The sequence below is a fragment of the Temnothorax longispinosus genome, unplaced genomic scaffold (assembly GCF_030848805.1).
Source record: "Temnothorax longispinosus isolate EJ_2023e unplaced genomic scaffold, Tlon_JGU_v1 HiC_scaffold_42, whole genome shotgun sequence".
Classification (NCBI taxonomy): domain Eukaryota; kingdom Metazoa; phylum Arthropoda; class Insecta; order Hymenoptera; family Formicidae; genus Temnothorax; species Temnothorax longispinosus.
Window position 1 is genome coordinate 32,374 of NW_027270253.1, and position 23,401 is coordinate 55,774.

General features: G+C 41.1%; 1 protein-coding gene across 2 annotated transcripts in view; it reads right to left on the bottom strand.

Annotated features, from left to right (window-relative positions):
• Positions 1–242: 242 nt before the first annotated feature.
• Positions 243–23,401, bottom strand: part of LOC139824530 (telomerase-binding protein EST1A) — an 86,260-nt gene continuing 63,101 nt past the window's right edge. For both annotated transcript variants that reach the window (XM_071797065.1, XM_071797064.1), the window contains exons 24-27: positions 11,843–12,005; positions 6,657–6,877; positions 5,652–5,733; positions 243–5,274 (exon numbers count right to left, since the gene is read on the bottom strand). In XM_071797065.1, the coding sequence (XP_071653166.1) occupies positions 5,138–5,274; positions 5,652–5,733; positions 6,657–6,877; positions 11,843–12,005 (603 nt within the window). In that variant the 3' untranslated portion in view covers positions 243–5,137. The remainder of the gene's footprint in view (positions 5,275–5,651; positions 5,734–6,656; positions 6,878–11,842; positions 12,006–23,401) is intronic.

A 23,401-nucleotide genomic window follows, 5' to 3' on the forward strand; every position in this document is an offset into this window, starting at 1 on the left:
ATCGGAGACATTGGAACGTTCATTAAATTTAAATCTGTGAAAATTAAAGAAAGGACAAAGTAAGGAAGAGATATTTGGTGATAATCGAGTCTGGTAATTAACGACTAATTTGCTAAAAATGCAATACAGAATATGTAAAGCAAGTTTAACATAAATTATGAGAATTTCGTTCTAATAAACAGTAGAGAGCATTATATACTAAATATCATATAATTGTAATAATTATAATAAGGTACATAATGTAGTAACGCTAGTCTCAACTTTTTATTGAATATTCAAAGTGGTAACACTATTAGTGTAGCGACATTTCTCATAATATATAATAAACGATTAGCCTAAAACTTCTGCTTTCGTAATAGCATCATCCTTATAGTTTTGTCATCACCATCATCGTCGTCGTCGTCATATCTTCTCCTCAGAGAAATACAAATGAATCGCGTTCTTTTCGTTTCGTCACATAATAATATACGTACATAGATTTATCAGAGATATTGCGAGAATCTAGCATAAAATCGGGTGGGTGTATTTATATATGTATAATTATATATAAATGTATATTTAATTATATATAATTATATATACCTATATATACAATGTGGATATAGGTACACTTACGGTGTGAGAGTTATCTCGGAAGCGGAGGACGTTTTTTGAGAGAACGTACCGCGGCATTTCTCGCTTGTCCACGTCCGAGATAAATCGATTCTAAAAATCACGACGTCTATCTTACGTCAAACGTCTACCTAGATTTTTCAGGCAACTTCTCTCTCTCTCTCTCTCTCTCTCTCTCTCTCTCTCTCTCTCTCTCTTTCTATTAAGCACGGGCTAACATGAATTCGATCGCGCGTAAGCCGATTGGAACAGCCGGCGATTACTCGTAGGATCGACATATATGCAATTTCGAAGTTGAAAGACCGGAGTGAGTGAAGTGAAGATATATTACATCGAAACAATGAAAATGGATTATGATGCTCGGGGACGGATAGTCTTATCGAGGTGGCTTATTCGTGAGTAGAGTGTCTATTGCACCACTATGACTATTGCAGAGGAGAACTATTGCGATGATATTGTAAATATACTATGTGTGTGATATGCCCGGAGTACAATTGCAAACTATAGGTACCCTGATTGTTATCCCGTACTAAGCTAAGGGCCGGTTGTTCCAACCTCTTGGTAAACTACCTAATAGTTAAATCATATATATGTCTTTGTTTATCCTTTACATTGGACAAAGATAGACATATGATTTAACTATTAGTTAGCTTACCAACAGGTTGGAACAACTGGCCCTAAGTGTTGTAAAAATTCTCGCTAAACACTTTTCTCTAAAACCAATCGTACGCGAACTGCGTTTTCGGCAAAATAATTGTTCGAATTTTATCAATCAATATTTTATTCGCTCTTTTGTTATTTTTCAATGATTAATCAATACTACTATTTCTTTTCTTTAAATGTAATAAAATAATTCAGTCTCTGAATAACAGACCACTTTTAAATCAAAGTTTTTGTTTAATAAACTTTATAGAACTTGGGACACTTTAAGATATTGTCCTCTAACTGTGATTTTTCATGATTCGTCATTTTAATCGTTAAAAATATGTCTCCCGTATATGTCTGTCGGTTTAAGAAAACAAGTGTTTCTCGATAATTTTTATTATTGTATTCGCGATTGCAAGGCGCATTCGCGCAATCGATTTCGCTCGCCCATCCATCGCACTCTTACATCTCGAACGTCTGCCATCGAATTAATTATCGGCCGCTTATGGCGACCGGACGCGTACATTAAAAAGGCTATGAAAGGCTATACTTAGAAATTAGTGAAACACAATGACAGTGTACATCGTCGGTGCTTCGAGTGGGCTTCGTCAAACTCCATCAATACGCCGCACTTTCTCTCGCAGTGGAGGTTCGAATAAAAAATTGAGCTAAAAACGGCGACGAGGGGGGGGGAAGAAGGTGACAGGGGGAGGAAAAAGAAAAAAACGTTAAAGTAAACGGACACGCTGGAAGGACGAGAGATATGAACAAGTTCACAGGAGCGAAACTCCGCGTTTCTCTCTCTCTCTTTTCCTCTATTTTCTCTTCCTCCGTCCTCTCAACGTGCCGATCTTGGATCTTGTGAATTATCGTTGACGAATGCTACTTCACCGTCCACTTACAGCGACATTAAGAAGTACGTATACTTAATAAGACCTCACCGCGTTTCGCAAAAAGCAAATTTACGGGATCCTACTCGGGAATTCGTGCGATCGTATCTTTCTCGTAGAAATATACTTAAATCCGTAAGTATAGCAATATAATCCTTGTACAGACATATATTTGTTTTCAATAGAAAGAAGATATTTTCCCACGACAGACCGGTAGAGATATTTTAATATTCTTACGGGCTTCTTACGCGCCCTTAAAATACCGCTGAACAGACAACCTTACACGACCGAGACTTTCTTCTGCCCGAACGGCGTGGTTTGTCAAGCGGAACATCACGGTGTAACAAAAGGATTCTGCCCGGGCGGTGCAGTGGGTGGGCACTTCTTCTACTTACCGATTCGATTTAATTCGCAGGAATTCCGACGAGACTTCGGACAGCATCGAGATTTATTATAGCGTACGGTCTTTAGTACGTCGAGCGTTTTTTCCCTTTCCGCTGACTGTCCTCCTTCGCTAATCTAATTGTCATTCTCTCTTTCTCTTTCTCTATTTATCCCCCCCTCTCTCCCACACACATGCATACACACATACACACGCGCGCGCACACACACTATTTAATACACTAAGGAGCATTAAGTAACTATCTTATCTCTGTCGAAAAATAGGACATCGTGTTCGCTACTCGATCATCGGTCCCGCAGTTCCTTGCTGGTCACGCGCATCCCTCGACCACTGTGTGCTTCCGAAAGGTAAACCTTCTCCCGAAAGATAAACTCGTATACGTATCTGGTAAAACAGAGCAATATTAAAAAACGCGAAGAAAACACCAACATTGGCGCGCAAGTTGCGTTCGCGCTTTCGACAATTTGTCATGAGAATGAAGCAATATCCCTCTTCGATTCCACGTCGCGCGAACTATTTTGCGAATCTTACTTCGCACTCGCAATCGTGGTCTCAATTGCCCTTCCCTAACGGCGAAGCCAGGCAAAGTGACATCGCTAGATCGAAGTCGATGAAAAATCTCGTGTCAACGTGATTCCGACACGGAATGTTTATAACAGCGATCGTGCCAACACTTGCAGGATACATTTATTCTTCGCTAATCGGTAAAAGCTAATCTTTGATATTATAAAGAACACCATGGTTGTACAATCGTGCACCTCATGGAATAAAATCCGCTTCGTTTCCTTACGTTAATTTCTAGTCTTAAGCCGGTGAACTATGTAGATGTCAATATATATGTGTATATGCTATACAAGCGAGTACTCGTAAGCAATAAGGAGAGATACGCATCTCGGCTATGACGTACGTTTGCTTAAGAACGATCGAAAAAGGAATTTCAAAAATCAAGGATTAATCCGCAAAATATATTCTCGACAACAAACACCAGCAATTTTGTTTGAAATTATAATGTAAACACTCAACCTTGCTTGAAACTATTGATATGTGTAATAAAAACCAAATATAATTTTTACACCGCAAATCTAAGTCTTGTTCTTACACGCATAAACGCCTAAGAGTCACACTTTAGACTGAAGCTTTTTTTACATGTTTTTTATATGTTAAATTACGTCATTTAACAGGTTTAATCGTATTAAATTAAAAGTTAATACATGTTAAATGTGTTTTAAAACAGCAAGAAGAGCTTTAGCTAAAATAACACACTTGAATTTGCAGTGTATACTGGCGTATTTGATTATTTTTACACAAAAAAAATTGAGATTGATTTTCGAAAGTAAGCGATTTTCGATCGTTCCTAATATTCCTCGAGGATAAAATCATCAATCGGCGACGAGCGAATGCGCGATCAACGATCACGTCACATCGCTCGTCGTTTTCGATCTTGTCGATATCCCCGACGAAGCACAGTCATTCATTGGAGACGAATCGCCGTTAATAATTCACTTGACAACTTAAAGGTAATAATGTTAATGACTTCAACGGTAAGAAAACGAGGGGAGAATCGCCTCGTGGAAAATGTCACGGTGGACTTACGGCGGAACGATAAAAAAGACACGTTTCGTGATTGCTAGCGAAACGATGACGCGAACGCATCATCGTCACATCATCTCAAACCCACACACGCCGTATATACGATATAAAATTTTTTTTAATAACGTCTCACACGAACAAAAGTAAATGACGGCAAACAAAATTATATAAAATGGTTATCCAAGCCGCAATAGACGGCTATTATTGATAAAATCAATCTACAAACAGTGATAGCACTTCAAGACAGTAAAGCTCTATTTTCATCGTTTTCTTCGCTTTTTCTTCGAAACATTCACGTCTCCGTCGGTTGTCCCTCGATTTTACATCTGGTGTACTGTACGCCATGGCTCTCTGTGAACGTCCTGGATTCAACGTGTCTTTCGGACCGCCCGTTACACGTTCCCCGTGTGAAAAGGCTCTCTCTTCGGAATTTTTATCTCTGCACGTTCGAGATACACGGAACAGTTAGGGGTACCAAGGTAGGTAGGTAGTGTCACGCTCATTCACGAGGAGCCTTCGAATAGCTCGCGTTTCCGACAAGCGAAACGGCGAGCGACAGGCTTCCGAGCCTGTTTCTTTCCCCATCATTCGTACCGTACTTCATTCGCAATTTTACGCGACCGCGCGCGCTTTGCTTTTTCTTCCGTAGAACTTGCTCCTGCTTACCGCACTTCGCGGTTTCTCCGTAATAGGATTAAAAAGAATTTAGAAAAAAAAAAGAATACCGTCGGGAGAGACACAATCTGAATACCCAACCTGCGACAGACTTACGCGCGATAATAACGTGTCGTTTGCGCACCAGTCGACGGTCGATCGGCCGCGAAGAAGATCCGCGACGAAGATCCGTCGGCAACTGACGAACCTTCTTTTTCTTTGTCTACTTCTTTCCCGTTGCGTTTGGTCTTGTTTGACGTTTGGTCGGGCTCGCGCGGCAGGAACACGGGAGATTTCTCGTCAAGTGAGAATCGGAATTTCGTCGCAATCACGTCATATCGCCTCAGCCGAGTCCAGCCCATTGCATGAAATCGGGAACTTCTCTCACGGGCACGTCCCTGGCCAGAGCCTTCACCCTGAGGTTCCGGTCCTCCGTCAGCAGAACCACCTCCCGTCTCAAACGCCTCGGCTGTCCCTCCTCTGTTAAGGCAAAAGCCGGGATTTCCCCATTTTTTTTTATTGAGCTTAAGGACCTCCTGCTACTAACTCATTTATATTCTTGTCCCGAAAGTCTTTGATAAATTTAAACTAACGAAATACCGCCTCTAGATATTCTTCGGCAAAGTTAGAAGAAAAAAGAAGTTTCCTCTTAGATATCCTTTAATAAATCTAGGAGAGAGTATTCTTCTAGAGATAAATTTAGACTTCAGTACAGACGAAAAAAAACACTTTCTTCTATAAAAAATTTAACATCGAATATATGATCCAATTAATTATGTGAAGACAAGAATAATGATTGAAACTATGCAACAAATATTTTAACGCGATCTGACATGAACTTTATGGTAGGTACCTACCTGCGCTTGCTTGATCCTTGTTAATTCTGCAGAGACTGAGGCACGTAGTTAATATTCTATCGTCGTTCCGTGTCAGTCCATCCTAGAACAAGACGTTTGAAATTCCGAATATACCGATAAACTCGAGTAAATAATTACGTTTTAGTAGCGACAAATAGCTAAAAAGAGAACCGAACTTCCGAATTCAGGGCAGAAATTGTGATCGAAATTGAGTCTCCGATTCGATCGGAGATCGAAAATTATGTTAGTACCAAAAATAATCAGGCACAAGCCGCAAATGCTGTAGAAAATACTTTGAACGTACACCACGTGGGTGTTCTCCGGCTCGTTATTATAACATTCGCGCTTCAATGAACACCGTGTCCGGAGTGCCTACCTTTCTTCGCTACCATTGGTCTTCGGTGCGACTGGTTTGTACTGTACCGTGGTTACTTTCTGCGTGTACTGTTGGAATCCTATCGACTGAATGTCACAATCGATTCGCTTTATCGTGTCGCTTGTCGTTGCCCGCCGCAGGCGTTTAGATATAAAGTCGCAATGAAAATAACGACCCCCGTAATAATTTACATATTCAAATCGATTGTCAGAACGGATTTTGTAATCGCCATTGATACTCGAAATCGCATCATTTGCTTAATAAAATGTAAAACATACCGATGTGACAGTTTGAATTAACGACGACGAGATACTAGATTCAAGAGTAATAATAAAATATAAATAATCAATTTTTCTTGGGCTAAAAAAAAATGCAAGACGAAGAAGAGAAAAATTGTGCGCATTAATTTCCTCTCCAAATAGCTCGCAATAGCTTTAAAGAATTTTCCGAGATTGTTAGAGAAAAAAAGGGTGAAAGAAGTAAAGGACTATTCAATGGAAGTCCTACATCTAGCCGCGGTCAACGATCGATGCAAATTTGCCTTTTAAATACCTCAGCAGACCGAATACAGTTACTTAAGAATGTAAGCGTATCGAATTGTCGAGAGGTTTGTCCAGCCTCTTACTTACCTTGTCGCAATTTTCCTCGACCGTAAAAGTGCTGGATGTGAGAACGGTGCCCCTCGTGGTTAAGCACCGGATCGCCGGATTTCGGCTTCTCGCGAAGGCCAGTGCCGCCTTGGCATTCTCGGCAACTCGCGCCAAATGCTCAGGATTTAGAGCCGCTTTCGACGCTGGAGGACAATCTCTCGCATCGGCGCCTCGAGCTAGACCTTCGAGTTCACTTAGTACTGCAACAACAAAAAATATTTCCGCTCGTTAAGCACGTGCGAAAGGGCTGTATCGAAAGTCACGCGCATATCTCGCGAGACTACAAAAGAATCAAAATCAATCGCTGTTGAATGAGTTATGATGAAAAATGCATGGATCTTGAAAATTTAATCCTTGTAGAAGAGAAGAAAAAGAATTACGCGTAAAAAAATTGATTTACAATTATAAAATACGTGATTGTAATTCATATAACACTGGTTCTACACACTGCTCAATTAGTCATAATGCTTCATTATTATACATAAGAATATAAAATTTACATTTATGTTAAAAATGGTAAAATTTTATAAAATATAAAAGATATAGAAATAAATAAGTAGGTATAATAAATCCTCTCAATTTCATTCGTACAATTTATCGATGATCTAAACGCAGACTGATTCATTGAAATATTATTTGTATCTTCTCCGAAATTCTTTACACAGTTACACAAATACAAATAACTCGGATTAAGATCTCTCTCTCGAACAAAATCCAACGAAAAGAAAAATCGTGTCTGTGACTACCACTTTATGTTGGTCTACGTCTACGCGAACATATTCACTCGGCAGGATCGATCTCGCCTTCATGGCCGAGATTGAGGAAAACGGGATGGCGACGTGTGCTGTTAAAGCAAAGGACCATCATAGCTGCGTTCAAAAGCCACTCGCCCCGACGATCGGCGACCGCCATACCGATATCGCCCACGTACCGATCGTAGCCAGAAGGCAGCCCGCGGTACGCCGCTGCCATCGAGCCCCATCGCGAGCGTTTCAAGCCGCATACATGCATTCATGTATGAGCCGTGAGAACCTAACTGTGAACGCTCACCGTTGCTCGCCATCGGAGAGCCAGACGGGCCCGTGGTCGGCCGACTGGCCGGCGAGGTCAAAGGGCAGCACGCCGGCCGATTTTGCATGAAGGCGCACTTTCGTTTTTCGACCCCACGACCCGCACGAACGACAAAAAGGAAAGGGAGAAACGCACGGAGCGAACGAGTAACAAGATTGAGCAGAAAACATTTTTTTTTTTTTTACTAGAGAGTGATGACGCGATTTGATTAAACTTTCTTCTTTAAACTTTTGTTGTTATTATTAATTTGACGTTCGCGAACAAAAAGAATTTCTCAACTTAGTAATATTTTGATATTTTACCAATTTGTTGTCTTTAGATACTTGGTCAATTAAAATTATAGTGATAGAATTTACAACAGAGTCTTTGAAACGAGACAGAATCAAAAAGTTTTTTATAATCTCTATTGAAGAGATAATATGATAAATTCAGAGTTCGATTTCGTTTTATTTCACAGAGCTTGTCATCTTCCAATTTTTTTTATTTTCTCCGTACAAACAGATTCATTGAATTATTTCAGTGAGGAGGACGGGGAGAGAGAGATTATCATGAATGCTGTGAGAGAAGCTTTATCGACTTTATTCGCCACAGATTGCCGCGCGAGCGCGCACAGAAAAGCAATCTACGGAAAATGCAAATAGGAGATTCACCAAACTTTCCCCGACTCGATAAATTAACTGGCTGCCAGCCTTATCCTCCTTCCAGACCCGACCCCCGAATGAACTGGCAAGGGCAGTCGGTAGTGGATGAAGTTTGCGAGACAGGGGGACGGAAATAGAAAGAATAATATCTGCGCGGAGTGAGAGAATAGGGGAAACGGCATTATTTATCACGGGCTTGCAGACATCATTTATCACCGCGCGATAAATATTCCGTTGCTGAAATATCGACATATGCAGTAATCAATCTTTAAATTATGCGCGATTAGACGTTCGACTAAAATAAATTAAAATAACTGCTCTAACGGCGGATACAATTTTAAACACCAATCTCAGTTTTTTGAACTTGGCAATCCATTTTTGTAACATTACTTAAATGCTTTATTTCAGCGATCTATTTCTTAGATATTCGCATCTCAATTTCCTAGGTTCAAGTTCGTTTAGATTTTGTTAGCGTTTTACCCGGCTGCTCCACTTCCTTATAATTTTTTATTTCCAAACGAGATTTTTCGTGAGTAAAGTGACGTAGTCGAAAAAGCCTAACAAATGTAATGAGCCGTGACTAATCGATGATCGCGATAATGCTCATCGAAATCCTCGAGGCGAAACGTTTGTCCTTGCCCTATCGCAACGGCCGCGACCTCGCCTAACAAACGTTTTGGCATTCAAAGCTGGAGGATCGACGGAGAATCCGTGACAAAATAGGATGCGGACAGTGACGTAAGCTTCCGCAAAATACCAAATACCGTGTCCAGATTGGCACCGTGAGTCGATTTTGCTGAATCAACGATTAGATCAGCGTTAATTGGCAATAGAGATGATGATTGATGAGCCTTTCGATTTTCAGCGTCCTTGAACCTTGACATCAGCTTTGTCTTCTATTGAACGCTAAAGCAACTGTGTGTCGCGTACAACTTTCACGATCTTAAGAAGATCTTCGTCAATTCGATATTAAAAGGTCATTTTTCACATTACTGCTCTAACATGACGTCTTGTTTAATTTAGTAAACTAAATTATATTGCAACTTCGCTAGAAAAGGTTTGTCCATAGGTATACATACATCTGAAAATCGAATGCAATACAAATATGCGCTTTAAGATAAGTAATCACAAAGTAAATACATCACAACTTGAATTAGAGACTCGAGTAGTTAAGATATACGCGCTCGAGGCAATAAATGCTCCGAATGTCCGTCTTGTCGTCGTAGCCGTAACTCCAGACGCATTTACTATGAAGCACCGTGAAAATGTCAGCCGCACCGTGGAAGATTGTAAATTTATCGCTGATTGCGTTTCGCTGAGTAGCGAGTGTCTATAAACTGCGACTATTAAAAAAGAAAGAACCGGTCGCGTCGTTCCGTCGTCCTATGCGTCATCATTGTTGTCATCATCGTCGACCGATTGACAGAAACGAGCGTCCTGTATTATACGCATTGTCGTGTTGTAAAAACACGCGCGATCGGAGTGTGACGTGTGATTTGATGATTCCATTGCTGCAGTGATAGCCTTCTGTTCAACAATTCCAATTAAATCTAATTCTTGTAAGAGAGAGAAATATTTATAAGAGGGATCATTATCTTTAAGAGGTATAATTAAATATAATTATATTTTAAGAAATATAATATCTAAACTGAATTTTGAGCTGAATTTTAATCGAATTAGTCGAAGCTGAACTTAACGGAATATTTCTGCTAATTAATTTAGAATTATATCTCTCCTATAACTGTTTGTTATTCTTTATGATGTACGATAGTACAGTTACCGCTATCCCAATCAAATAATGTTCGCCGAATAATAAGTAACAGATTCTAATGACGTAATTTATTATGTTAGTCGAGTATATCATAAGATTATTTAAATTGAGTATCATGAACAACCTGTATTGAAGTTTCATGTTATTATACATTCTTTATGAAGATAGATCCCGTCTTCTTCCTCGACAAAAATTTGGTTGAAGGCCATTATCAGTTATAATAAATTATCTCTCAACATTAAATATTCCAATAATTAAACAAATCACGGATTAACATTCTAAAATGAGATAATTCCATCCAGAAAATGTAAGTTTTGCTCCTGAAGTCTAGCTTGTAAAAGAAAATCGAAATTTATATACATAAGTCGTATTTATTGTATATGTTGCAAGCGCGAGTACTGTTATATCTCCATAGCGGAACGTAACGTATGGCTGTAAATCGGTATGCCGCGGAGTGCTACGGATTTAACTGCTTCGAGCGCGACGATGACTCGGGACCGCGTGATTTCGTACGAGTCGTATCTCGATGTGGAGGACCGTTAAAGGAAACGCACTCCGACAATGCGCGCTCCGACCGACCGATCGACGACGCTCGAGAGAAGGAATTGCTCAACGCTAATTGGAGCGGAGGAATCGACGGCGGGCTCGCATTCCTCGGTGTCATCATCCTCGGCCGTCGGTAGAGAACCGGGAGCTGACGCAAGCGCCGTTAATGGCCGTATCGGTCGGAGTTCGATCCGGCAAACGGCTCCTGCGAACGGACAAAGCGTCTCGCGATGGCCGGGGGTATACGGGACAATCCATTCTCACGAGGACGAGGGGGGCAGGGAAAAGTTCTGCGACAAGTGACGCGTAATGACGATGACCTAATGAACTATTCTCCGCTAGGGATCGACGAATCAACGATCGTCGGTTGTTTCGCGGCTTCGCTTAACGTTCGCAGAGACAAGGCGAATCGAGTGTGTTTGCGCACCGGCGATTGCTTTGACCCGAGGTGCGACCTCCGACTGGTCGCGTCATTTCTCTTCGATGACATTATCTAGACACAACCCTCGGCGAGAAGGTGCGTTCGGTCATTATATAGGTTTTAGATACGTTCGTATCTAAACGATATTTCATAGATACGTTCGATGGGCCAATAGCTAATTAACCAACAAAGTATTAAAACAACCGATTTAATTGCGCACGATATATTTCTGATATTTAAAAATATCTGATATTTAAATATAGATACTTGAGAATTTATATATAGAAGTAAGAATTCTATTAAAATTTCCATAGATTTTACATCCAATGAATAATCATTTCGCAATGTTTTCAATCTTCGAGAGATAAACGATTTTTACGAGACAAACAGAACAGTGCAGCGATATAGAGTTAAATTTACGATATTGGACGAATTGAAATTCTCTTCTATTTTTGTTCATCCGATATATGCATGAATGGAAATTCTTTCTCGTTATTTATTGGTGATTATTTTACGCTCTTTTAAAAAGAGAAAAAAGAGTATTAATTCGAATCATGTTTCTATAGCACATCCATCTTCCTCGAGATAATCGACGATCTTCGGTCAAAAAAATGATGGACGAGGTCGGGGGTCAAACGGCGCACGTGTCAAACGGCAACGTCTCGCCAATCCTTCATCCGCGTTAATAATATGTTAAACTTTTGTTTTCACTTACCGACGAGTGGCACCATGAGAGTGTAGATTGGCTGCGCGCCGGAAGTGGCTCTTGCGATGGTCTGCAGTTGCTGCAGGTAGTCGATGAAGCAGTTAGTATCTGGCACCAGCTGTCTCGGTCTCACCTCAATTTCTACCGACACCGAGGACTTTTGTAAGATTGCCTAAACATACGAAATGTATATACGCATATATTTAGTGATATAAAGATATATAAAGAGTCTAAAATTTTAATATAAGACTCAAATAAGATATTCTATTTTAAGATAGTCTAATACACGGAAAGAAAAATATATTAAGTACCACTTTGCCGACAAAACACAAACTAAAATAATAATATTACAAAAACATATACCTAAAATAATTAATCATATTTAAATTATAATTAAAAGGGGCGACATTGGTATAGCGACGATATTTAAATTTCACTTTCAATCGCGGATTTCATCTCAATTTTCTGTTATTGTACGTAATAAAAAGCAAATCTTTTTAAAATCAATAGCCAAGCAAATTTTATAGTTGAGTAATCGTCTCAATCTGCATCCATCTTCGTGATTCTCCTCCTCGTCGGGGAGAAACGTGCCGCATCTTCATGCGCATTACATGCATCTTCCACCGAGAGAGAAACAAAAAGAGAGAGAAAGAGAGAGAGAGAGGCGCGTGTGCGTGCAGCGCAAGATGCAACGGAAGACGCATTATCTTCCAATTGAATCCCACGTATGCGGATGGTGCTTCGCGAGAGAGGCAGTGGCGCGCACCGAACAATATCGACTCGGCAGTATAACGTGAATGCCAAGTAACCATTGTCGTAACAGAAGCTACGGACTATAATGAGGCCTCTATCTAAAATTGTTTCGACGATGATCGATACATATCATTGACCGCGAGCTCATTTATTCAAAAAAAACCCATGAAAATTGCCTTCGATAATAAGGCGGTAGCTTAAGATATTTAAGATTATATATTTTAAGACATTTGCGAGCGGCTTCATTAAAATTCAGCAAAGTATTCAGTACATCTGTTATCTCAGCTCATTAACATATCCTTATGTGACGATTTAAGGAGTTTACCGCTGTCTACAATTTTCGACTGGAATAATATATGCAAAAGTAGCTATTGAATACATTAGAGCCGTAAATCCTTCTCTCACTTTCTATTTTTCGACACTCTTTATGTAATCACTATTTAAAAGCAATTTGCTGACTAAATAAGCACTGAGAACGCAATAATACACAATCTAAAATATGAAAAGAGATAAAAACATTCTGAAGACACTAGTCCATCGAATCATTTATCCTTTAATTTAATTCTGGATCTTAAATTAAGTCTTCTCAATTTTGTTTCTACTAAATTAACAGATTCCTATGTAAATTCTAGAATAAAATTCATAAAGACAAAATGTTGCTTCCAATAAATAATTTTCAGGCAAGGTAAATGACTCACACACCTTCTCGTTCTCTTTCTCTCTTTTCTTGCCCGAAATACCGAACATTTCTTTAAATCTTTCAAAAGCTAAGAGGCCACTTAAAACGATCCTGCAATAGTCGGCGCGAATATACATCCTCGATCCTCGACAACGGTACATCGAGAATTATTCAATTTCGAGAGTCTCTAGGATATGGTTTCGCACTAATGTCCGTGCGATGGCACGTCGCACGAGTCGGCGAAAAGCATGCGAGGAATCCGAAGACGAACCTAATTGCTTGCGGGGGTACGTGGACGGAATGCAAAACTAGGGAGAATCGTGCACACGCGACGTTCGCCAAGCAAAGCCATGTCAAGCCACACCACGCCGGTGTGCAAATGTCATACACGTGTCCGACGAGATTTCGATCTCTATTCTCGTCCTGCTGACATGATAGCTCGCGGTTCCCGTTCCGCAAAGGGGTTAATATATAGCCGGCGGATCACCTATTCGCCCTTTTTTGGCAAAGCTCGTGACGTGGGTGCGAATTCGGGCCCAAATTAAGTTATTATAGGATAAACGTTCTCAATATGATACAGGTGTATATCCTTCCAAGAATTCATTTCGAATATATATATATATATATATATACACATATATGCATATAAGCCGGAGGGGGGCCTGACGTTCCAGAAATATATAGATATCGAAACGAAAACGAGTCGACGAATGCAAAATCGTCGCGCGGAAATTTATCACGATGGAAACGGCGTTCAAGATTTTCCATTTTATTTAAGACCGTAATTTACGAGCACTATACACTCGTCTCGTTGCATCATCGCGAAATGAACGGGGGAACATCCGCCCGTGCTCGTATGCGTTCTTTTCGAATTCAAACGCTTTCCTCTCGCTCGCAGCTCGGTCTGCTTCATTTACGGCGCGCCGTGCGTGCGACAGCGACATAAAAAGTCGAGGAATTTACTCCCGTTTAAAGTATTCGTGAATTCCTAAACGATGTGGCGTGTACCGTTGCGCATTCCCGCAAACGTATAGCACCACTCGCCGTCCCCCCTCCCCCTCCCCCTTCCTTTCCATCTTTCATTCTCTTCCACCAGCCACGCTCACGGTTCTCGTCACTTTTTTTCCCCTCTTTTCTCCATTGGGCCCGCTCGTTCCTCGCGCCTCGCACCTCGGCCGACAGAGCCCGGCCGGCCCCTGCTCGTGAGAACCCTCGTTGAATCACGCGTCGCGCGGCCCCTAACGCCCGCGCGCATATTAAGCGCACACCGACACGGGCCTTCACACGCTCGAGCGGGCCCGCGCCCCGTAACAACATTGTAAATGCGCAACACTCGCGGAAACGTACCTGGTTAACCGTCGGGAGACAAGTTCGCCAGGTTCGTCCGGCGTCCGGCGAGCTGCGAACGTGCGCGCGTGCTCGCGACGCGCTCGAACGCGGAATAACGCTTTTTTCTAGTAAATGGAAAAGAAAGGCGGAGTCGCCGATTACACTTTCATTTCCTTCTCAAATTGTCCGGCTCGTCCGGTCGTCCGGATCATCCCAGAACCGCCGACGAACTCTCACGACGGTTTCGATCGAGCAATTTAACGCTGCTCTTTCTCAAGATACTCTTAGACTATATCGTTATATTTTTATTCAGATCTATCTGAATTCTAATGAAAATTTTATGGGGCTATACAATGCGAGACTGCATTAAAATGATGCAATGTCAGATTATTGCGCATAACGCGAATCGGTTTCAAAGAATCCTCGCGAGAAAGTAAGACAATCTTCTATGGGTTACGATAAAGAAGCCCCTATTTCTGATCAAATACTGAATAAATAAAACGAGCACGAGAAAATAGTTGAATATCAGATTCGGGTAGAAGCTACATGCAACGTTTCCTCAAAGTTGCTTCTGAATAATATATCGTCGATCGAGAAAAGTTCGCTCGATAGATAACGACGTTCACGGTTCTGATATATATAACATCGCGTATATACAAGCAAATTGGAATATATGTACAAGTTGAGTACGGTATTTGAGAAAGAGAAGAAATAGAATCGAATTCATTATACATTCTAAACGAGAATGCTTTATGAAGAATATATGAAAATATCAGTTAACATGAATAAATTAAACACATTAAAAGATAACGAATACTTAATTGGCAATTACAATAATACCCTGGTAACTTTTGGTAATTATAATAAACTTAATTTGTGCATATCGAAAATACGGTGGGATAAGAAACGCGCCAAAGAAAAAGGTCATTTCTTAATGGCGATAACGATAACGATAATAATAATAATGATAATAATAATAAGAGTGGCAGAGATGTGGGCGAAGAAACCCTCTTCGAGAGATCAGAAATCGATATCTACCATAAGCCACGAAAGTCAATCCTGATAAATTAAGTCGAATCCCTATGTGCATCGTATGCCCATCGGGCGTATATATGTTCCCATAAATCAGGTAAATACCCGGTCTTACCGGCCGCAAACGGTCGGCGTGTATCTGCTGCTCGCATAATCGTTACATCTGTTACATCGTAATCGTTATCATTTCAATTATCCACGGTCCGACCAGCCGAGAGAGAGAGAAAGAGAAACGCACGCAGGTGCAGGCGCGGACGCGCGCTCGGAGATCTCGGCGCGGCGCGGCGTGCAACTGCCCCGCATAATTCTCGCGTTACACCGAGGGTTAAGACGTTTCCCCATAAGGGAGACGGCGATTTTATTGACTCGACGAACGTTACCACGTGGCCGAAGTCGCGAGAGCAACGCGCGTCAACGAGCGCGCGCCGTGCCGGGCGAAAGAGGAATCCAAAGTGCCGCGGTAAATCGCGCGCGATACGATCTAAACCGCCCATTCTGCTCGCGTATACGATTTCGCGAGAGCACATCCCGGGCCTCCTATCCGCGAGTTATGGATTCGTCGTCGATAACGCGCGTACATGAATATCTCGCTCGGGTTTCGGAGCGCGCGCCCGCGCGCGCATCTCTCCGAGAGACCGATAATTTCCTTTCCCCGATCCCGATAATTACACTTCTTCTGTATACTCCGTAATAAACGCTAATTCACTACACGGGATCTCATTTGCATGGGAAACTCATTATGTGCATACCATCGGTAATTCGCCGTGAAATAGATAAGTCGACGGTCAAGTTTTCCGGAATATCTCGAGAGAATCTGCGAAAATCCCTCGCAAGTACGCTCGCCAGACCGTCATTAGGACGGGCAAAAACTGGAGAATCAAAAGGAGAAATGGATGAAAAGTAGAAAAATTAAAATGGATTCAAGCTGATGTGGAAAATAAAGGTTGCGCTACCGGTCGCGCGGCAAGAAGAGGAGAGGAGAGAGGAGAGAGGAGAGAGAGATGCTTATAATTCTATCCTCGATTTTACTGGCCGTTTTATTCCGATGGAATTAGCGTGAGGCGGGTTACATGGGCGATATATTACGGGGAATCGCATTTATAAATGTAACCAACGGCGGCGGTCCGCGACCCCGCCATGCGTTCGTAATGGCGCGCCCAAATCGGATTGCTTTACCCCTTCGTGCCACCATAAACCACTTCCACGTGTAAGAATCGCCTCGCGACAGCGGCCGGTTATCTTCTCAGCCTTTATTAGGTTCTCCGGACCTGTTACCGGGAACAAATGGCCGCGCCTCAAATAAATCGCAGAAGAGGGATTTTCGCGAATTAATGTAACCGCTGCAATTTGCCACCTACCGAATATGATAAGTTCATTAAATTTATTGTCAGTTTATAAATAAAGGTTCAAAAAGGAAGAATGGTTAAAGCCATGATTTGCAAGATCCACTTTAGATACAACTATATTTAAAGATTAAGTTCAAGCTTATAAGTGCTCCATTTATATAAAATTATATATCTAAAGTGGATCTTACAAATTATGTATGTTACTCCAATGTTGCTCTAAATTTTTCAAATACAGCACCAGGTTTTTCATGGAACATTTTTTGGTTTATTCGATATCCTATAGAAAAAAAATTCTGTCAACTAAAATTATTTTTGCGTCACTCTTTCGTTTGTGTGTAATCCGGCTCACGCTAATTCCATCGTGATAAAGCAGCCAATAAAATTAAGATAGAATAATTCTATATGATTATAAGTATTATAAAAGAAAGTATCAAAGATTACCTGAAGGATAAATAGTTTCATTTCGGATCAAGGGTGGTAATAAAAGTTTATTGAAGTAATATATCTGAGCAGATCTTCAACGTATATCTGTGCTTCCTTTGCAACTAGCAGACTCTCAGCTTTAACTACACCGAGAGTACTTTAACTACAACGTTGCTCGTTGCAACGACGCAAACATTGACATTGTCACGAGCTACACGAATCTTTTTCCTTCTTGCTCGTCTCCTAGCTTCGTCTTTGAAGAAAGAGAAGTAGAGAGAGAGAGAGAGAAAGAGAGAGAAAGACCGATCGGTCGAAGTACAGTCAAAAAGAAGAAGCAAAAGATAGTCTGTTTACACTGCCGATGACTGAACTAATAGAAACGACGAGAAGTGGTACTCGCTTTTCGATTTTCAAAGGCGCGTCGTCGGGCGCATTCCTGAGATATTTCTGCCGCCGTCGACGGGGAACGCAAGGTAAATTGAAAACTGGAGGAGCATGGAAAATCCTGCGAAATGCATGGCATCGGCGGCGTCGATGCACTCGATACAGAATGCCGGGAATGAGCCGAGGCGAGAAATGTCAACCTTCCGTGGGACTCAAACCCGGCGAATCGGAAGGAAACTCCTCGCCTCCGGCGCGACGAGATGGTAAAGTAAATTGTCGCCTATGTTATACGAGTGGAGACGATGTCGTGCATAGATGTCGAGCCAAGCGGCTCGAAAGCTATCGACGAGGCGGAAAGCCTGAAAAAAAAGAAAGCGAGAAAGGAAGAAAGAGAGAGAGAGAAAGAAGAAAATGTCAAAACCAGCAGACTCGTGCTATGTGAAGTGGAAGTACCTCAGAATTTCATGTTGTATTTTTATCTGTGGTCTCTGATATTTTTAAGACCACTGTTTATCGATCGGAACTGGAAGACTGATTTTCTCCGAGTTGCCCTTATCCTCTCAGAAAATAAAGATCAATCCAATTGCATGTAATGTAACCGTCAACGTAGGATTTGAATGTAAACTCGCTTTGTATGTGTGTGATAAAGTGTGACGAAAGTTCGATGAATAACTCTTAAATATCGAAACAAATGCAAATATCAGTGATTTATTAGCCGAACCATTTACGAGACTGACCTTTGACGAACCATTTGGCGAACGTTCGTGGCATAAATCATTTCACGGTAGATTAGCGTAGGGGCGCACTTTCGACATAGCGGCTACGACACTCCAGGGAAACGAAGTGTTCTTCCCTAATATCGCGGAAATTAAAGATCCGTTCTCTCGCGGGAACGGAGAACAGCTATTACTGTGCATCGAGGGACAACGGGCATACAATGTCCTCGTCGGCGACAGACCCCTTAGAGCGAACCGAGGGAAGGGACGACGGTAGAGAAAATGTTATCTCGAGTCTGCGGGTGATGCGGCGAGGGTGAAGTCCGACCGCATGGTAGTTCCCGCGAGACCGTCAACTCTCGTAATATCTCGACCATAAATGTTTGAATATGTAGCCCGACACACTCGGCTATATCCTCGCCAAGGTATCTTTATGCAACAAATGTGAAAAATAGGGAGGAAAGGCTTCATAGAGAGAAAAGGGTGAACAGTATGAAAAATGATCCGCATCTCTGAAACAAGCATTATATATATACAAACTACAATATTTACGAGTTATTTTATAACTCAAATTTTCGTACTCATCTTGCTGAGTTTCACCATTGAGTAAAATTCATTATAATTTCTCAATAGTTAAAAAAAAAAACATTAATAGTTAGACAATGAGGAAAATTTTCTTCGCCAGTGGATAAATGACAGTATAAAAATTCTTTGACGATAACTGGCAATTTAATTAAAAAGTCAACACGACATTAATAGTTAGATTAGGTATATTGTAATTTTCAAACTCAGTAACGTATCGACTAAAGCATTACATTCAATTTATATACGTGACATATTATACATGCATGAGACATTTCCGTAAAATTGTATGGAATTGTTGTGAAGCTATTAAACAATTTACACATTAGTATACTGATGTATTAAGCATTGTGTGTTGCTAAATTCTCACGGCGCAAGAGGCTTAAAATGAACTTCACCATATTATTAATAACCAAAAATAAAATAGTCGTGGCTCACGACGCCGAGGAGCATCAGCGCGGTCCTGCGGGGCTAATATTAAAAAGGCAACACACGAGATTTCGCGGACGTCCGAAACGTTTTACGTCGGCTCTGCGAGATGAAATTCGGGACGTGCACCCCGTCGAGCCGCGCACACGGTGAAATATATAAGTTCACTCAGCGGGAAACGGATCCCGCGAAAGAGGAACGAGCGGGGGCTCGTCACGACAGGTGTCTGTCTCGTTGCCGTACGTCCGGTGGGATTTATTTCTCTGATAGGTGTAATTTATTCATACGAGTATGCCGTTACATGCACACAAATGAAATAATATACGCGGGCGTCGTTAGCCCTCGGACGGAGAAAGCAACGAGAGCAAACGCCGTAAATCACAATAAAACGTATCGTTTATTAACGATCTCATTTAACCACCGCGGCAATAACGTTTCGGCCGAAAACCACGTCTCCCATATGCATTTTACATGGCAATCGCGCCGTCATTTGTATTCCGACCGTGTTGCGCGCGTTGCCCGGGCCGTCTAAACCTAAACGATTCCCGGCCGCGGAATCGCCGCCGAATGCGCGATAAATTATCCATTATGCGGAGAATACGCGAGAGATATCGATTGGTATACCCCGCCGAGAACGACGAACGAAACGTCCACCGCCACCGTCCCAACCACAATACAGCCCCTGATGCCCTACGGCTACTAACAACATAGGGTACACCGGACAACAATGGTGGACGTCAAAACGCCCGGGCCGTTAACCTGGCTTACCATCGTCGACACTAATACGCCAAATTGTTGCCCGTCGCCGTCAACCTGGCTAATTAATTGGATAGCGATATGAAGTTTCGTTGCAGCTCACGTTGATGAAATGCTAATTTGGCTTGTTATAAGACAAGCTGTCGGCAAAAGAAAATGGTGTGTCGATCAAAGACCCTTACTTTCACATCGATGTTGCATTATTAGCGAAAGAATCAATTCAAGACGAAGAACGAGAGAGGAAATCGGTATTGATAATTGAAATACAGTGCCAATTATAAATTTATGCAAAATTCTCAACTCGATCTTAATTTGAACTCTTTGCTCTCGAGTCTGCGAGGTTTGAAGCTCTCAAGCCTTAATAATTATCTGAAAATTTAAAGAGAGAAGTAATCAAAAATTAAATTATTATGATTATCTATAGGTATTGCGAAGGCAAACTCTCATCGATTTAAGTGAGATATCAATCCAACAAAAACAAAGAGATTTTTTCCTCGACAGATTTCGTCTCAATTCTATAATGAATTTGATAAAAACTGTGTTAGAACGCGATTGCGATCACGTAAATCCCTAAAGATGCTTGAACGAAGTCATGCCGCGCCATAGTAACCGCTACAGAGACCGTTTGGCGCGGCGCCAACAGAAGATAATTGCTTTAAAGTAATTAGTTACTAGAGTTCACTTCACTCTTACTTGACCGCCTTCTCTCTTCCATCGTCTTTGTGCCTGTCGTCCTCCATCTCCTCATTCTTCTCCTAACTCTCGCCATCGGTAGCAGACGTACGCCCATAAAACGTAATTGCTTTTCGGTTTAATCACGCTTTTTATTGACTGTTTGTCGCGAACGGATATCTGAGCTCGCGTTAGCTACGAGAACCTCGTAACGAATAAAATATTATCTCCTTAGCGAAATACGCCGTCGTTGTCTCGCGGCCATTCGTATACAGTTTATTTCAAAGCATCTTGCGTAAACTATCCGCGATAACGAGCACAGAACACATGTTCTTCTTTCTATATAAAATAACATATATATGTCCAGAATCGTAAAAAAATATATGCAAATAAACTTTTTTATTCCTCATGACCCTCAGGCATCTCAAATTACGTCATATCTTTGCGAATCAGCCTATTAATCTCAAGGACCATTCGTAGCACCTATCTTCATATAGAAGCGTCCCGGGAGTACGAAGACTACTCGTACTACGGAATAATAATGATTAATTTCGAACACGCGTCCTTACCATTTCCCGCAGAATAATCTCTCGCGGAGATCCTTCGGTGTAATATATAGGAACCGACTTCTCTGTATCTGAGGTACCACATAAAGAAGAAACAAAGGTTAGATAAGACATCGCGAATAAGTGTAATTGTCGGACAACCAAAAATTAAAAACAGGACAGTATCTTGTATTGTAACTATTACCTACGTAATTAACAACGACAGAGACACGTTAACCTTGGTTGGACCACGTACCTTTCTACAATAATTGCAAGTTTAAAAGGCAAATGGGGATAAATCAAAAGATGAATTTTCTAAACTGTAAAAGAAGGAAATAAAGAAATGAAATCGTTGAAGTTTTTGTTTAACGAATCTTAGATTTTGCTTTTGTGATTCAATAACTATTTGAATTTGAAACTATTTGAACAAAAAAACACAGAAGTATATTTATAAAATCACACAAATGCATACATTATAATTCTATACACGCTCGCGTTAGCCGTATTATTGACACGTTAATGATGATAAAAGACACGTTCAGAAATGCTTAAAAATACCGTGGAAATTAAATGCAGTTTCGCGGAGAGCAAAATTTTATGCGGCCGCATAATTTGAGCAGTTTACGAGTAAATGGAAGTAGTTCGGAGAAATTATCGTCGGTCGCAATTTTCGTTCATTCGTAGCCCGTAGAACATCGGGCTATTAATTTGTACACAAGATTTGCGCGCGCACGCAAGAGCGCAGAAAAAACATGATGCTTCGAGAACAGGAAGGGGGGGGGGAAATAAATGAAAATTTTGCATACCGATTATTAAGGACGATAGTGGTCTTAATTATGGCACGTAAATTAGGGTACATTTAGGTACATGCTAATGCACGTTTCCTCGATGAAGCATGCAGAAACTGCGCAAACATTGCAGAGCGAATAAAAGAAAACGAAACTGAAACGAAACTGAGAAGAACTGCTTACCTCTCTCCCATCTGCGGGAGAATTAACGTCATGAGCGTGAGAGATCGCCTCACGATTTTTTTCAAGGCACGCGAGTCGAAATTTTTCAACCATCCTCCCTATACATTCATCACCAGGAGCAAACTCCAGGATAAGCGCGATATGCGCAGAAATAGAGTTGTAATAAAGAATCTCGCAGTTTCAATAAAAAGAAATACGCAAAACGCTCGGAAAAAAAATGTATCAGGTTCTTCAATCGCGGTTTTATAATATTTCATTTTACGTATTTTTCTAATTTAATCTTGTAACTCAGAATCGTAACCGATGATTTAATTTAATCAAACGGTCACATTTAATCGAATAATCACATCAAATACAATTTCTTCTTTCAAAGTAATCTCCGACTGCTATATTTTCACTGCGTTTTTTTGCAATGATAGATTAATCCTCGCCAATTCCAATAATTTTCGAGTTTCTAGATTTTCTTGGACATGTTCCGAATACATCCTGTCGCTTCTCATGTTTTATACTCTCGCATTTCTTCTACTGATAACAGCTTAATTACACTCGTTAAGTTAATTATGATATAATTATAAATAAAACAGATTAAAAGACATTCCTGATACCGTGTTCTAAATTTTGGAATGTAATAATAATAAAATAACAGCCAAGATATTAAGAGAGCGAAATGTCTTCATATCGTTCAGTAGGACTGTGTAATCAGGCCTCGGGGGCCGGTTGCGGGTTTATCCATGCTTAGAAAACGCCATTGGCATAACTTTGTAAATGTACGCGATATCTAATAACAGAAATACGGGGAGAGGAAAGGGGCGGCGACGAGGGAGTGCGCGCAGAAGAAACGGCAGGATGGAGATTCCAGGATAACCTTCGCATCCGCGGCGAGCGCTTGAACTCCTCTCCGTATATGAAGCGGATTTAATTGGCATAATAAACCTTTAAATAGAAGCCTCG